General features: G+C 37.5%; 1 protein-coding gene across 1 annotated transcript in view; it reads left to right on the forward strand.

The window, feature by feature from the left end:
• Positions 1-18,102, forward strand: part of LOC107745269 (myosin light chain kinase, smooth muscle-like) — an 82,792-nt gene that overhangs the window by 43,994 nt on the left and 20,696 nt on the right. The window contains exons 8-17 of the mRNA XM_016559118.1: positions 1,126-1,610; positions 2,703-2,906; positions 3,659-3,793; positions 7,814-7,966; positions 11,167-11,304; positions 12,025-12,222; positions 12,449-12,695; positions 13,665-13,748; positions 14,073-14,842; positions 16,252-16,368. Of these exons, the coding sequence (XP_016414604.1) occupies positions 1,126-1,610; positions 2,703-2,906; positions 3,659-3,793; positions 7,814-7,966; positions 11,167-11,304; positions 12,025-12,222; positions 12,449-12,695; positions 13,665-13,748; positions 14,073-14,842; positions 16,252-16,368 (2,531 nt within the window). The remainder of the gene's footprint in view (positions 1-1,125; positions 1,611-2,702; positions 2,907-3,658; positions 3,794-7,813; positions 7,967-11,166; positions 11,305-12,024; positions 12,223-12,448; positions 12,696-13,664; positions 13,749-14,072; positions 14,843-16,251; positions 16,369-18,102) is intronic.

An 18,102-nucleotide genomic window follows, 5' to 3' on the forward strand; every position in this document is an offset into this window, starting at 1 on the left:
TCCTTAAAGGCAGAGTAAGTGATTTCTGGTAGCCAATGTTGATATTTGAAATCACCAAAACAAACACGCCCCTACCCCAAAAGGGTCTTGCCCCTATTTTGATCGCAGGCCTCCGCTCCTTGAGTTCTCTCCAGCGCTGGAAAGCTGATCCGATATTTACACGGGTCCTACTTCTTGCCTTATCGTTCCGCAGACGTTTTCCTCTTTTGTTTTTTATAGGTTATTTTGGCTGCTTTAAGAGCTGCTGCTGCTGCTGAACATAATGCGGATCTGACCCGCAACCTATTTTCTCACAACTCTTTACCTCTTTTGACACACTTCAGGTCTTAAAGTCTCTACTAATGAGCTGACGAGTCGAATCGGGTGTGTTAGATGAGGGAGACAGTGCTGCTGCTCCAGGACAGTTTTGAAAACCACTGCATTTCAGAGACATGTTCTTTAAATCTGACTCATATATAACAAATACTTGCATGCATGCACATATTTAAGGCAGCTTTAATTGCCTTTTTGGTAACTTCATGACTTAATTGATGACATTGCATGCTCGTGGTATCTTTTGCGTTTTAATATGAAATTGAAGAGCATTTGCTACGAGTACAGTATAACGGCTGACAGGACAGGAAAATGAATCTCATTTGCCCGCAGTTCACTGTTGTTCTACTGAAGCTCCTCGTCACCTGTACCTTTTCTGGGCTCGTTTGACTAGCGCCTGGCACTGAGAGAGTGTGCGTCTGAAAAGTCTCCCATTTGATGTGGTCGTAAAGACGTCTTTACGTCTAAATGAATGCAATTAAGAGTCTAAATAAATGCAATTCTTGTCAAGAAAAAAAGAGACAGAAGCAATAGTTGTGAGTGGGGTGGACAACCCTAGCTCCACCCTTGTGTTAAATATTTTTAACACGTTAAACTGAAAAAAAAAAAAAAAAAAAAATTGTAATCGTAATGCATTAATTTTGACAGCACTATTTAAAAAAATTTTTTAACTCTTTTTCTGAAAATTTCTCCAGCACTCTCTTGTGGCCCTCTGGTGGTCCCCAGACCCCAGTTTGAAAACCTCTGCTCTACTGCATCTTTACAGTCAGCAATGATTGTTCACTTGACTGTTCTCAATCTTTTGTTCCATAGCGTCCCCAAAGCATCTCAAGATCTCTCGAAACCATGTGTGGTCAAGCACAGCACCAACGGACTTGATATTGAACAGAAACCTTCCAGCACATTCATCCGAACTGCAACCACAGAGACATGCACACCGCCGTCTACTACCACTGTGACCAGAACAGACGAACCAAAAATAACAGCATCACTATCCTCACAACCTATCAGCAAATTCACAGATGGAAAATCAGCAGCTGGTCAGAATACATCAAACCTTGTGAATGTAAGAAGTCAGAACATTGTAAAGAATGAGTCACGTGGCATAAAAAGAGCTTCGGATTCGTTCCGAGATCCAGAAGAGATTCCTGAAGCATCACGGCTGGAGTCCAGCAGAGACGCCCGCCAGCAAGCCAGAGAGAGCAAAGTGGACATGCTAGAAACTCCGCCAAGTTTTGACTCCCAGCCTCAGAGCCAAGAGGTGGTGCAGGGTGAGAAGGTCACGTTCAGATGCCAAGGTGAGTCTAGTGAACGGAAGTGACTGGGATCAAATATAGAGTTTGCAGGTTGTTTAGTTCTGGTCTGGATGCTGAGACGTGACCTGCTGCTGTCTAAATCACTGCACAGCAGCAGCAGTTCACATGTCTGCTCTTATAGCTTCTGTTCTGCCAGAAGGATGAGACTTTATGAATTCCCTTGTAAAAAGTGTGTCAAATTGTATTGAATAAGCAATACATAATAAATGATTGTTTTAATAATTTAAATAATTAAGCTATTTTTTTGTGTTGACTAACATACTAAAGCACATGTAAAGTATTTTATTATTGTAATTTTAGCTATAGTGTATTATTGAAAGTTAATATATTTTAAATTTAGTAAATTGCAACTTCATTATTACACATGTGTAATTACAAATATAGTTAAAGACATGACATATATTGGTAACACTTTATTTTAAGGTGTCCTTGTTACACATGTTACATGTACTTACTATTATAATAACAATTAATTATGCATAATTGCATGCAAGTAACCCTAATCCTAACCCTAACCATATAGTAAGAACATGTAGTTAATCAATATTACTCAGTACTTAAATGTATAATTACACTGTAACACGGACATCTTAAAATAAAGTGTAGCCCATATATTGTAAATTAATTTTAATTAGAAATAACATTAAAGTATATTTTAGTTTATCATAAATGTTTGATCATAAATGTTTAACCATATTTCACAGACAATAGAAGTAATCATGAAATTAAATATAAAGTGGGTCAAAACACTCAGCTAACTGTGTTTAATATACATTTAAATTATACTACATTTTCATTTAACTGCTATCGATTACCTACAGGTGTGCGAGGGTAATTGTTGATTAAGATTATTTCTGTAAGGATTTATTTTTTGTTTTGTTTTTGTGTTTCAGAGAAATTTTGCCTTATAGAGACATTTTACAATGATTATGTGACAGTCGGTTCTTTGATGGGATTTGGAATACAATATTTAGGAAGACCTGTAGATGTTGTGGATGTTGATGTAGATGTTGCTTTGCAGATTTACGTAGATGTTGTTAAATGAGTGATGTGACGCTTGTGCTCTTCTCTCAGTGTCTGGGTCTCCAGTGCCGACAGTGAGCTGGATGAAGGATGGAGCTCCTCTCAGACAGAGATCAGGCGTCAGCACGCGACAGGAGGGCAGTCTGCACGTCCTGTGTTTGGAGAGCGCTCACATAACTGACACGGGACAGTATGGCTGCACTGCTGTCAACACAAGAGGAAAGACTGCGGCCCACTGGATCCTGACTGTCATACGTAAGAATTGTATAGAGCTACCTTTCATGGATTGCCATTTAAGTATTATAAAAAATAAATAAATAAAATAAAAAAGCAGTGACATCACTGTCCTGTAGTGTCATGTTATTAGATTTTATGAGCTACATTTTTTTTTGTTATTTATCATTTTATGAGCTCAATATTGATTCTGAGGCTATATCAAGTAATATGCCAAAAGTATTAGATATTTATCTATCTATCTATCTATCTATCTATCTATCTATCTATCTATTTATTTTCTTTCTTTCTTTCAAAGAAGTTGCTGCTTGATGTTTTTGAGGAAACTGCAGTATGTTTTTTAAAGATCTTTTGATGAATAGAAAGTTCAAAAGAACAGCATTTATTTTAAATCTTTTATTAGAAACATTATACACATATTCACTATTTTTAATCAATGTAATGCATCATTTTTAATAATAATAATAATAATAATAATAATAATAATAATTTATTATTTTTAAAAAATCTTACTTACCCCAAATGTTTTAAGAGTAGTGGAATGGTTATTCCATTCTTATATATTTTAGTCTTGATTAAAATAAATAAATAAATTATGGACATACTATTTGTCAACAATCATTTATAAATAATAATAATAATAATAATAATATATATATATATTTTTTGTAGTAGTCTGACAGTGCCACCTATTGGTGAAACCAATTGCTTTGAGATGCTGTGTGGTTTCAGATGTTCAGTCATGTTTGTGTATTGGTGGGTGTGTGTTGTAGGTGTGAGGGTGGAGGCGAAGCCCCCGGTGTTCAGCTCTCCTCTGAAAAATTGTTCAGTATTAGAGGGACAGGATTTCATCCTTCAGTGCTCAGTGGAGGGCAGACCACTGCCTGAGCTCACCTGGCTGCACAATGGTAACAGCACACAGTGTTTGAGTGACACATTCAATTGTCAATGATCCAGTAATTCTTCACATATGCTCAGTTTAGCACCAAGCAGAAATCTACAATGTTTAGTAATGATAGTCAGACTACTTTTAACCTGCACACCAACAGACCCCTCACCGTCTGTTCTGTGTCTGTACACAGAACTAATATAGTTTATTCTTAAGCCTGGCATTGTGTAGTCTATCAGTATTGCTGGCTCTTACAACCAACTGATTTGTCATGTCACTTCAGATAAAAGCCTTGGCTAAATGAATACATGTTAATGTATCTGGCTAAATAACATTATAGTCAGTTATTATAGTCAACTAAAACTAAACTTAAAAACAAAACAAACAAACAACAAATGTTTTGTTACTTGAAATAAAATGTATGTTAACTGAAAAACATACAAACAAATAAATAAATAAATAAATAAATACTGATTTAAACTGATTTTATGTTAACTAGTTACCAAGGAAACATTCCTCATTTTAATTTAGTTTAACTTTATGTACTAAAATAACTAAAACTAAAATAAAATCATTAAAACATACAGACATATAAAAAACAGAAGCTAATAAAAATGACAAAAACTCAACAACATTACTAAAACTAAAATTAAAATGTAAACTGAACATATAAAAATAAAACTATAATAGCATCTTGTAGATAAATAAATATATTAATATAGAAAGAAAGAAAGAAAGAAAGGGTCATTTTATTTGATTGGTCATTTAGTTTCTTCCTGTATAGGATGGTTTTTAGCCTAAATGAGCTGCAATGTGGACCAGACTTGATGGCAGTTGTGTGAGGCTAAAAGTTGCAGAGGTATCAGTGAAGTGAACTCAGATGCATGAATGTGAGGTTTGTTAAATGAGTGGAATAATAGAGACTTATAAGCAATCTTGATGATGAAGTTAAGTGGCTACTTCGTAACCAGTAGAGGGCAGTTGCTGTTTTCAAAAGCCTAAAAAGAAAAAGAGAGAGAGAGAGAGAGATAAACAGTACTGGGCAAAGATGCATTAAGATGACACTTTTTTTTACTGTAATATTTCTGACCTATTATGCCAAGATATACATGTATCTGTCTCTGCTCATTTCTGAGACAGAATGGTTATGAAGGTTAGTGTGTGTGTGTGTGTGTGTGACTCTGTTCTCTGTCCAGCTAAAATTAATCTTTGCCTATATTTATTATTTGCCTATAATTGCTGTTCATGTGAAATTATGAATGCAACCACATCTCCGTCTTATAGCTGAGTTTCATAGCAACAATTGCATGTAACAGTAGTGCTGCTGTGATTTTGTCAAACTGAAATAGTATTGACATTTTCATTTCAACTTTTTTTGGTGTTCTTAAAGAATCTGAACAATGCTACCAAATCTAACACAATCGAAACAATACAGCAATAATCTAGAATTTCACATAATCCAGCATCTAATAACAATTTAAAACACATCTAAATGTCCTTGCATCCATTCTCCAAACCGCTTTCCCTACATATGGGGTTGCAGGGTTGTTGGAACTTGCAGCTTCTCGGGCCAAAGGCAGGCAAAACTTAATGTTGTGGAATATATCTCAATGTTATATCACTGTTACAACACAATGATTCTGTTTTATTGTTACATTTCCTGAAATCTCACCCCCACGATACTTGTGCTTTCTGGGTGGTTGGCAGGGTGTTGCTGTGTGGTGCTAAAGTGTTCTGAATGGTTGTTTGGGCACTGCTAGGTCTTTTCTGGGTGTTCTGGGTTGTTACTAGAGCATTGCTAGACATTTGTTAAACAGTTCAGAGTGATTTTAGCATGTTGCTGTGCAGTTGTTGGAGCGTTGTTCACTGCTGAAAAGAGTCCATTCCCAAGTCTCTGTGATATTGGTCTCTAAATGTGACTGGGGTCCCTCATTCACTGTCTATTGTGTTTTTTCAAGCTCTTCAGCTATTGTTCTTTTAAGAACTGTTCACTGAAAGGGAGCCAAAATGGTCCCTTTTGGAACATAGTTTTTTTTTTTTTTTTAATAAAACTAAAAAGTTTTTAGAATTTCAAACAGTTTAGCACAAATGGGTTTGAGAAAAAAATAAATAAAAAATAAGTGAAATTATAAGCCACATTAAAAGTGATGCTTACCTGTGAAAACACCACTAATAATGATGTAAATTACAGCATATGCAAGATAATGTTACTTCAAAGGATTCCATATTATTCAATGATTTAACAATTATTATTCAAGATTTATTCTGTTTTTGTATAGTGACTATAGATCTTTGCTTATTTACAAAAAGTGCAGTTTCTGCCTGCTTCACTTATTTGCCTTTTGGTTTAACTGTTTTAATTCCATATGAACAGTAGATTTTATGTGCTGTCCTGGATCAGACTGGAAGACTATGGTCACTATAGTGTCTTCATTACAGACAGACGTAAGTCTCTTTAGTTTGACTTTGGGTTTCCCTGAGAAACTGTGAAGCCGCAGCAGGGGCCTTTGAGCAAATATGAGACCTTAAAACCATATAAAGGCAAAACATGGATCACTCACCCTGAAATATTACGCACAGATGGATTTGGTAAGTCAGACATCTAAGAGAGAGAGAGAGAACTTACTACATCTGTGCGGGCTGATTTCGCAATTCTTGGAAAAAGAGGGGGGTTTACAAAAAGAAAGGAAAGTCAGAAAAGGAGGAAGACGAAACTTTTCCTCATGATTCCTGATTAGGAATGCTCTTTGAATCCTGGTGGTCTCAGGCACGTTTAGCAGTAAAGTCATTTACAAGCAAAAACATTTAACAATGTGAATTATACTGCAAAGAGACAATGTATGAGTAGTATGGTTGTATGCTATTCTTTACAATTCCCGTTTGCCAGATACATTCACATAGTAATCCTTCCAGTGCCACCAGAGGGCACTATCACTGGAGATCGAAATTTAGGCTGAGCTGTATATTGGTTAAATGCCTGAAATAAGGTCTGTGGTTAACATAAACTCAAGATATTTTCACGTTTTATTCTACAACATTAAATACATTGTCGTTACAGCGTTGTTTGTGTTTATAATCATGCTCTTGCAAGCTATTCTAATTTCAACTTTCAGGGAAAAAGTTTTTTTTAGCTTAATGGTGGTGAGGTTGAAGTCCTGCAATTGTGGTGAAATACAGAGTTCTGGCATGAAACTCTAGATGGCGCAGTCCGATAGGTCTAGCTCAATCTGACCTGGTGACATCATTGTCACATTGGCAGCTGATTGGTTCTCTCCTGTATAGGTAGCCAATGAGCTCGCTGCTCAATATTCAAATACTTGGCTTTTGTTTGCTTTAGCAGTTGGCAGCGCACTTCAGAAACCCTCCACCTTCCCCAGCTCCACCTGTATAGATCTGCTACGGGGTGATTCATGTATGCTATATGGGGGTTATTCATATGTGTTATATGTGCAGCAGCAGTATTTCTTACGTGCTTACAGCAGCATGTTGTGGATGTATTGATTGTAGCAAGTCTCGGTACTTGCTCTGCCGCAGCAGCAGCAGCAGCGTAGCAGATCTATTCCGCCAAGACCAAATACATTAACATTATCATGTACATTACCATGCCAATCCCTCCGAGAGTTGTCATGACAGAAGTTCATTTATAGCCTACGTTTAGTGTTTTACTTCTTAGGTTTCAAATTTGTATTTGTTACAGAGCAATAAATATTTTCTGCAATAATCCAAAACAATGGAAAATTCATACTGTGTTTTTGACGAGAGACAAAACTTCCAGGTTGGCCTTAAAAATATCATCAGTGTAATCACTGCAGCGCTCTACATTCTCGTTATGATCGCTCCAAAATAACTTTGTTTAGTGAATTTGGCTGCAATTTTATCTACATAATCTTCACCTTGTCCATCCCGGTTTTTGCATAATGGATGAAGTGTCATCCACCCTTTCTCAGTGGGATGTTACATTACAAAGTTCTCAGAACTTGATTTGTCAGTCAGTTACTAACACAGTCTCTTTCTTTTTGTTCTGTATTCGTCTATTTAGATCAGCCCGTTCCATATTCCCACACTGTGTTTGAGAATAGTGCGGCTCAGCTGACAGTTAAAGCAGTTGTTTTGGAGGATGCAGGCGTGTATTCATGTGTCGCAGTGAATGATCACGGCAGAGCTGTGTGTACAGCTCGTGTACTGGTTAACGGTAAGACACTCGTACCCTTCTTCTATATTATTATTTGGCAGCATATTCAGAATTAAAACGTGTTGGACGCTGAAGTCAGTCACACTTAACACTGTCTGAATGTCATTGCATTAGATAGAAAATATCAAACCTGGGTGATTTATTTTAAACAAATATAACTCAAACACACTTTTCAACCTAAATATTTCACAAAAAGATGTTTTAAATGATAAAACAATAGTGTTGAAAAATGTTAATTATAAATTATAATAAATTATTATACAATTGTAAATGTTAATTATGTTAATGTCATTTTATTTTTTATAACATTAGAGCCCAGGCTAAGCAGAATGTTCAAAAAATGAAATTCCACTTTTATTCTCAAGTCCAATTTTATAATCTTTTTTGAAAGTTATGATAGCTAGTTTCGGCTCGAAAATGAAATGAACTAGGAAGCCAAAGTTATTATAAACAAAAATCATATCAACAAAATGAACGCAAGCTTGATTTTATTTATTTATTTATTTATTTTTAAGCAAGAAATTAATCTCTCCTGTTATTCTGGAACCCCTGCAGTGTCCTGATTTATGTTCCATATCTAAATGCAGGGTAATAACATGGCTTTATTTGAATTCTAAATGTTATTGTATCATTCTTTCAAATGTCCTAAATACATTTCTTCCCCCAAACTCAGAAGGCATTTGAGTCATAAAAACCAAAATACTTTTTATGAGTTTTAACTTCACTCATACATTGCAGGAGGAGTTTTCTATGTGTTCCGTTGATCAGTGAATATCATGGATGTGTTTTCCGAGAGTTATTTTTAAGGTCCTCAGGATTAGAGAAACATCTTCACTCTTGCAGTCTGCGAGGCTGTCTAATGGCGGAGGTTCCATGTTTAAGTGGGTTAAAAATGTTTTAATCTTTTAATCTTTTCCCACACACATTCTGCAGTGGCTCTATCTGATCTGAGTCTCAGAGGACAAGAAGAGAAATTACCTGCTCTCCCTAAAAAGAAAAAAAAGTTTCAGGATTTTTTTCACTGATGTGTTTTCAGAAAATATGCATTAATGTAAAGGTGCAATACTATTCAGCATGCATTTAGAAGCAGTGAATAGAAAGTACAGTATATAGATGGGTATAAGGACATGATTTATTTATTCCCTAAATATTGAAGCAGCAAATGCTGCATATTTTTGTTAACTAAACTTAGTGATCGCCTGTGAATTATCATGGTATTATTTTCATTGTACAATAGCTTTGAATAATACCTTTCAAGTTACTTAAAAAAGCATAATGAATGTCCAGTTTGCTGTCTAGTATGCTGTGCTTGATAGATTAATTTGTGTAAACATTTAAATGTAAAAATAGCAATTGATGCTTTGATCATTATTTTATATAATCTAGATTAGTCTTGAAAATCTAGATGGCGCAGGCTGAAAGGTGCTTTACATGCAGTCTGCGAGCAATCACATCACTTATTACATGGGCATAAGCTGACTGGTCTCTGTATATTCTGCAGCCAATGAGCTGTTTGCTCAACATTGAAATAATATTTGCTGTAAGGTGGTCCTGTAGCACTATCAAGAGCTCCTCCGAAACCCTCCACCTCCCCCAGCTCCACCTGTCTAGAACTGCTACCGGATTAATGTTTGCCTATTCATGCAGCAGCAGCATATCTTACATGCTCACAGCCAGTAGCAAGTCCGTACTTACTCTGCATGCAGCAACAGCAGCAACAGCATTGTGCAGAACAGATCTAGTCTGACAAGACCAGACACATTAACATTGTCATATCCGTCAACATGCTAAAACTATTTTTAGAGTTGTCATGATTTAAATGAATATACAAATAACAGTTAATAAAAGATATTCCTGGTAGTACTTTATTTTACAGTCATCGTTTACATACTATTTACTTGTTATAGTAATTACATTAACTGGGTAATAACCCTACTACTATACCTAATCCTAACCGTAATCCATGTAGTTATGTTATAACTACTTTCTTGGGTAAGCACACTGTAAGTATACTGTAAGCGCACATACTGTAAAATAAAAGGCACCCAAATGATCCTCATACACTGGATTTAAAAAGATTTAATTACATTCCACCCAGGAAAAAAAAAGTGAAATAAAGTAAAGAAAATACAAATTTTGCGTTTTCTGAAAATAATCTGATTGCTGTTTGCTTACGCAAAACCCCAACGTTTAATAGATTTAGTAGATTCAAATGCATTTACTGTAAATATGAATATTGAAATTAGTGGAAAATATATTGTGTTCACTCTTGTAAACTAAACGGAAGAATCACTTTATTATTATTACATACAATATATACTTAAGCAGGGTCACAAGTGCTGCTCAACTTAATATAAGCATGGCTGTAATTTGGTTTTAGGCAGCCAGTTCATATTTCAATTGCAAACATCGCTCGGATACAAGCAATAATTCTAATGTTCTAATGAGCAGCACATACAGTGAGTATCTATGGAGACTGATTCAATCACAGTGATGATATCACTGATTCAACCTATATACATTAATTATTACCAACAAATTCTATTTTTATTTGTTAAATCGGGTAGAAATAGCTCTTTACCGTGACAACTGCAGGTTGCCACTTTTTGCAGTGTGATTTCAAAACCAAAAAAACAAAAATGAGGTTGATAATTACCATGAGGTATAATGAGGTTGATAATTATGATAATTATACAATATGAGATAAATTGCCATATATATCTCATATGCATGTGATGTTGAGGAACAGATTGAGGGAAGCACTTCTAAAACAGCTGTATTCCCAACTGACCTGATGATACGGCATCTCCACAGCCTGCAACATCCATTAACTTTCTGATGCATCATCTAATAGTTCTAACATGTTTGACACAGGATGTCGCCCAACTTTTCTCATGTAGAGTAATCATGTGACTGACTTTGGTGGAGTACTGAAGGGGACAGTGTCAGCACAGATGCTGCTCTGTGTTTATGTGATAGACTGCTGGAGATTCAATAACTAACTGATGTAAAATACAGATAGATCTGTGGTAATTTAACAAGCTAATGGTTTTAGATCATGTGAACATGATTGCCCTACAAAAATGCCCAGAACACAGAATCAGAGAGTACTTTTAAATTAGAAAATGCTGGTGTTATCACACAAGCACGAGTGCTATATTTTTTAGCAGGGTTTATGTAGTCTGTATGTTGTTCTCTAGCTAAGTCGAGTGTTAAGAGGTCTGCTGCTCCTCCTGTGACTGATGTGAGGAGACCGTCTGCCCCGGTGTTCCTCAAAGGTCTGCAGGATCTCAGAGTCATGGACGGCAGTCAGGTCACCATGACCGTGGAAGTGACAGGTATGAAAGTTCAACATGAGTTCAGCTTCTCGAACTAGGAGGAGAGCATAATGATAATTTTCTATTCTATTCTATTCTATTCTATTCTATTCCTGTGTAACTCTGAAGGGTCTCCTGACTGTGTATTTGCATGATTATGTGACCTCAGCAACATATGAACTTTCTGAAGTCATTAAAAGGGGTCATATGATGCGATTCAATTTTTCCTTTCTCTTTGGAGTGTTACAAGCTTTTGGTGCATAAAGAAGATCTGTAAAGTTGCAAAGACTAAAGTCTCAAATCCAAAGAGATATTCTTTATAAAAGTTAAGAGTCAACCACGCCTACCTAAAACGCCTCCTTCGTCGAATCCGCAGGCCGCGCCGTTCTGAAGCCCACCGCCTCTGCTCACTCAAGCCCCCGGCCTTTGCTCACTATAGGCCGCCGCCGCTCACTCTAGGCCACCGTGTGTGATTTAGCAACATCATATGACCCCTTTAAAAAAATAATAATAATAAATCAGAGCATGTTTTTTTTTTTTCTTCATTATTAATATGTCTCGACCCCAAAGCTTTAAGTGTCAGCACTGTGGTTTGTAAATCATAGTAGCCTAACTTTCTTTCACACTCTGTTAGTCAGTGCTGTTGATTATTCTTTATTTTGCCCCACTGACCTCCATTCATTTTCTCTAACCCTAATTTGCTTAAACATTTGCAAGTGTGATGTGTGTTGTTGTGTGTAGGAAATCCTGCCCCTGAGGTGGTCTGGCTGCATAATGGAAAAGAGATCCAAGAGTCTGAGGATTTCCATTTTGAGAGGAAGGGCTGTCGGTATACTCTCTTCATACAGGAAGTGTTTCCTGAGGACACAGGGACATACACCTGTGAGGTGTGGAATGACGCCGGAGTCGCTCGGACTGAAGCCTCACTCACTGTACAAGGTACAAATCACACTGTTCCTTATTATAAACATTACTTAATTAGATAAATTACCAAAGCAGGTATGATCTACAACTAGACACTGCCAGAGTCTTTTTTTTCTAACTAACTCCACTTTTTCAATTACTTTTAAAGTGATATTACGGTGATATGATCTTATAATAAATATTATGATATAATAGTTTAAATATGGATGTGAATATCTGGAATTTCTTTTGTTGCTCACAGAGCCTCAAGATGGAGTTCAGCCCTGGTTCATCACTAAAACCAAGTCCTCTACCGCCTTCTTGGGTCAACACGCTCTGCTCTCCTGTGCGATCGCTGGCGACCCCTTCCCAGAATTCCTCTGGATGAAGGATGAGCAGGTAATATCTGGAGATGGGGACTTTGAGATCCTACAGAAGGAAGATGTTGTCTCATTGCTCATCAGGAAAGTGAAGACACATCATGCTGGAAACTATGAGATTTATCTCAAGTAAGATTTTTATGTTTATTTATTTTTCATTTTTAATTAAAGTCATTGTTCATGTAGTTTGAATTCAGTATATGTATAGTTAGAGATTTAGATATTTGGTATTTGGTGATGTTGACTCACTTCGAGAACTTAACACATGCAGTAGTTGTTAGTACTCAAAAGTGAAGTTTATTTTAATAAAAAAATAATTAAGTTTAAAAAATGTTTTTGTTCATTAGGGTTTGGATTTGGGTTTTATTTTGTTGATTCTATGTAAAGATGTGAAATATTTGACAGTTTGCCCCAAAATCAAACTGTATCAAAGGCATTATATCCCAAATCAAAACTTTTTAAAATTATTATTATTATTACTATTATTATTAATAATAATTTATTTATATTTATATTTTTGCATTGTGACATTATTTTTATGATGACTTCTTTAAATTCTAATGACCATAAAAAAATAATAATATAATATAACAATGAAAATATCAATATAATTTTAAACTATTTCAATTATGAAGTCAAGTCAAGTCACCTTTATTTGTATAGCGCTTTATACAATACTGATTGTGTCAAAGCAGCTTTACAGTGTCAACAGGAAAATAGTTTGTCAATAATGCAAGAGGACAATAACAAAGAGTGATTTTTCAGATAAAGTATTGTTACGTCATGGTAGTAATAATAAGTAATAATAAGACTTTGCATCACAGTATTTTAACTGTAAGAAATGAGAATTAGATGAGAATCATTTATAATGAGAAATGCACGTTACACATAGAGAAAAAAAAAATGGCTCTAATTTCTGGTGGGTAAAATGTTTTCATGAGATCCATGCATGCAAGTTCACATGCAATGAAATTATGCTTAGAGACAGTGCTGTCATATCAGGAAAGGTTGTGTTTTTTTAGTTCTTCATTTACTTTTTCAATTCAGCATTTTACCATAAATTAACTTAAGCGGCCAAAACTCTTCTGTTGATCTCAGGAATAAAGTAGGAGAGTGCAGGTCAGTGGCCACTCTGCAGGTCAGCGAGGACCCCATGCCATCTGGTGACAATTCTCATAAATGGTACATTCTCCTTCTATTCTTGTTCTCCTCTTCCCCAACGCTATATTTACAGCCCTTACCCCTCAACCCCTGCACTAAATCTACATAATCTCTCTTTATAACCAAACGCTCTGTTTATGCTTCCTCACTCAGCTGTGCTGTTGTGTGGGTTAGTCTAGGGGCCTCATTCTGGTCTCATTTCCCTATAAGGTCTCTGAAGTCATCTCTGATGCAACTCTGTCGTGTTGAACTAACTCTCCCCCTCGATTAAGCTGCTCTCCAGTGTGGGCTGAGCTAGCTGGGACTTTAACCATCTCTGTATTTTCTCCACTCTTCCTGTGGCAGCCGAGGGGTGGAGAGGACTGCACCAGGCAGGGGAGGACAGCCAGAGACTCCCAGCGCTGCAGCGTCGCTCTCTGAGCCACTCTGGGAACACGACAGTCAGGATCAGGAAGAAGAGGAGGGGTGTGCCAAACGGCGTATAGAGACAAAAGAGCATCGGGAAGACCAGATCCGTCAGCAGGAGGCCGAGCAGATCGACTTCAGAACTGTGCTCGGCCGCAAGGTCACCACTAAGAGTGTCTCTGAAGAAGACCTGAAGGAGATCACGGCCGAGCAGATGGACTTCAGGGGGAACCTCCAACGGCAGATCAAGCCCAAGACCCAGACAGAAGAGGAACGCAAAGTCAACTCTCCACAGCAAGTGGACTTCAGAGCAGTGCTGGGAAAGAAAGGAAGCCAAGGCCCAAAACCTGCTCTTGGATCCTTAGTGAAAACACAACCCAACAAAACTGAAGCTGTTGACTTCAGATCGGTGTTAGGCAACAAGAAAAAACTACCAAGCCAGGACAGGAATGGAGAAAGCCAAGGTGATAAAGACACCCGAGGAAAGGAAAATGATGTGAATTGTATGGATGGAGGGATAAAAGAAAAAACAAAAGCAATTGGAAAGAAAGAGCCCATTTTTACACAAAAACTGAGTGACGTGACGGTGTTGGATGGGGAACGTTTGCATCTACAGTGCCAACTTTCATCTGAGTCTCCCGCTAAAGTGACATGGACGCTTGATGGAAAACTCATCAAACCATCCAAATTCATCGTCATTGCTAATGAGGGTAAGTGTTGCAATTCACATTTGATTTTACGTAAGATGACTAATTTGTCTTTCATGAATAAAGTTTGACGTTGGGGTGTTTATCAGGGTCTAGATTAGTTTATATGCTTGAGTACATGTTTCAAGCATGAGCAGACCAGATGTAGTCACAGTGTGATATTAATTTTATACTGCAGTTCTTTAAACAAGAAGTTAATATTGAGTACCTGACATTTCAAACAGCCAACTTTGCTGCTGAGAATCACAAAGGTTGGTTGGAACGCCACAAATGCAGGCAATCACTCCTGAAACACCACTTATCCAATCAAGAGGACCAGAACTAAGTGTTACATAATTGTCTTTAAACAGTAGTCACGTGACACTCTGGCTTCAGCTGTGATAAAATGGCAGGAGTGTAACTGGATAAGGGTTTAATCAAGGTGTTTCATGATGCGACAGGGCTATCTATAATGGTGTTTGAGAGATCTGCAGAGAAATGTAGTGTGGAGGTGTAGAGTGAGGGCTGTATCTCTGTGGCTTGGACCCCTGTGTCATTAACAGCATGCTAACCCTTTCTAATGGCGCTTTTCCACTGCGTGATATGACTCGGCACCGCACGGCTCGGTTCGGCTCGGTTTGCGTTTCCACTGCAGTTTAGTACCGCTTTAGAGTGGGCGGGATTATTCACATGTCATTACAGTTGCGCCGCCTCTACTGCCGCGACTCCTGAAAAACTTTTTCATTCCGCGTCGCCCATCAAGCTCGCTGGATCCGCTCCTCTGCTATCAACGAGAGGAACGTCTGTACTTCCTCAACAGACCACGAAACCAATTTTTTTGGTTGTTAAAAAAAGGTGCGCTCATTCAAAACAGTTGCGTTTGATCCTTCGCTGGCTGTGCTGATTTAAATCTAGCGGTTCTGTTGTGTTTGTGTTGCAAGGTCAGTGACGCAGGTAGTGACGATTCTATCTGGCCAATCAGTGATCAGCAGAGTTTACATGTAACGGTACGGTTCACTTGGAACCTCAACCGAGGTGGTACTAAAAAAAGTACCAGGTACTGTACCCAGTGGAAAACCCCCCAAAAGTGAACCGTACCAAACCGTACCGTGCCGTACCATGCAGTGGAAAAGCGCCATAAGAGAATGAAAGACTTCAAATGAAAGACTTCATTTGACTCAAGTATATCAATGTTGTGACCAAGACAAGTTGACCAGTGTACTGGACAAATATCTGATTGAATATGCATGTATGGATTACAGCAATATTGGAGGAATTTTCTTCTTTGACAACTACCAACATCATTTGTCATTTGCCCCATATATGTCTTTGACATCATGCAACAGATACTTTCAAAATAGGTTAACTTTCTCTTAAATGAAGGGACCTTCGAAGAATAACCATTAAATGCATGTGTATGTGTGTGTGAGCAGGTGGTAAGTGCTCTCTGACCATTGATAAAGCTCTACCTGAGGATGAAGGAAAATATGTGTGCAGGGCGGAGACCAGCGAGGGCAAGACAGAGTGTTCCTGTACGGTCCTAGTGGACGGTGAGTATATCTCATTACATACCAGTAAAATAAATGAGTTTACAGCATGCTCTTCCTGTATCCACTCTATGAAACTCAATAGGCTCTCTGAGAGATGAGGTGTACTGTAACCCTATGTGTGAAAAGTGTCAAAAATGTAGTTATTTTGAATGTTTGAATGAATTTTACATTTAAATGTTAGGTTGGTTTTTTCATCCATAATATTCTCAGAGATAATTATGAGAATATTATGGTTTCAGTCTGTCTGTTTTTGGGCTGGGCAGTGTGTTTGACCATTTCCCTAGAGTCCCTGTCTAAGCTCTGCATCTTCCGGTAATTACTGACCAGATCAGCCTGCGTCACGTCCCTTGCATGTCCTAAGATCTCCCTTTTTCACTTTGCATGTCTTTACAGCTGTCTCATGTTCTGACAGTCATCTCTGGATCTCTGTTTAGCTTTACAGACCATGTCCCAATGACCATCTCTAGATTTCTGTGTCTCTTTTTCTCTGTTTTGGGTTTCAGGACATGTCTTCACAACAGTTTTGGGTAACACTTTATTTTGATGGTCCCTTTTGAACATTCTACTGACAATAAGTAATGTTGCACCTACATGTCTACTAACTCTCATCAGAGTATTAGTAGACTGTTTGCTTAATATCTGCTAACTCTTTATTGTCATGGTCTCCCAACAGACATTCTACTGACTATAAGCAACTTTGCAAGTACATGTAAACTTATTCTAACCCTAACCCTACCAGTCTACTAATACTCTACTAATACTCTAATGAGAGTTAGTAGACATGTAGGTGCAACGTTACTTATAGTCAACCGAATGTGTTAAAGGGACCATCAAAATAAAGTGAAACCCAGTTTGGAATCTCTTTGTTCCACTTTAAATGATGTATTTATCTGTCTTTGGATCTATTTATCATCATTCAAAAGACATGTCCCAACAGCCAGTCTTGATTTACGGGACATCTCCGCAACCATTTCCAGGTCCATATGTCCATGATAACATATTCTGACAGTCACCTCTGTTTCTGTTCTGCTTTATAGGACATGTCCCAACAATCATCTCCAAATCTCTCTGTCCCTACAGCTCTTTCTGTCTATCTGTTCTGCCCTCCAGGACATGCCCTTACAGCTGTTTATAGATCTTTCTGTCCTGCTTTACTAGACTCGACTCTACAATCATCTTGTGAGATGTCCAACATATATAATACATGTCCAGTTTATCTATCCATTGCAGATCTCTTTGTCCTGTTTTTGACAACCACCACTGATCTCTGTGTCCTTGTGGTTGTCACTAGATCCCTCCATCCCTACAGCCATCTCTTTCTATATTCTGGTTTCCAGGACATGTCTTTACATCTGTTTATAGATCTTGTGTCCAGATTTCACAGTCCTTCTTTACTGGGCATGTCCCTACAGTTTTGTCTAGATATCTCTGTTCTGCTTAACAGGCCATGTCCCTCCAACCATCACTAGTTCTCTGTTTCCTGCTTTACAGTCATGTTGATATTATTTCATTGCTTTATTATTATCAGTTACTTGCATAAACATCTAATACACCTTCTCCTAAATTGGCGTCTGCAGTTTTAACAGCTAAATTCCACTTTTTAACCTCGGGTTGAACTTTCTGGCCTTTGTTTTGGTCTTGGCAATAAGCGGCAGTAATAAAATGCCAATGAACCCTCAAAAGAATTACTTGATGTAATCAGCTCAGATAGTTTGGGACCCTTTTTTTTTTTTT

The sequence above is a fragment of the Sinocyclocheilus rhinocerous genome, unplaced genomic scaffold, assembly GCF_001515625.1.
Source record: "Sinocyclocheilus rhinocerous isolate Xijiao unplaced genomic scaffold, SAMN03320098_v1.1 scaffold887, whole genome shotgun sequence".
Classification (NCBI taxonomy): Eukaryota; Metazoa; Chordata; class Actinopteri; order Cypriniformes; family Cyprinidae; genus Sinocyclocheilus; species Sinocyclocheilus rhinocerous.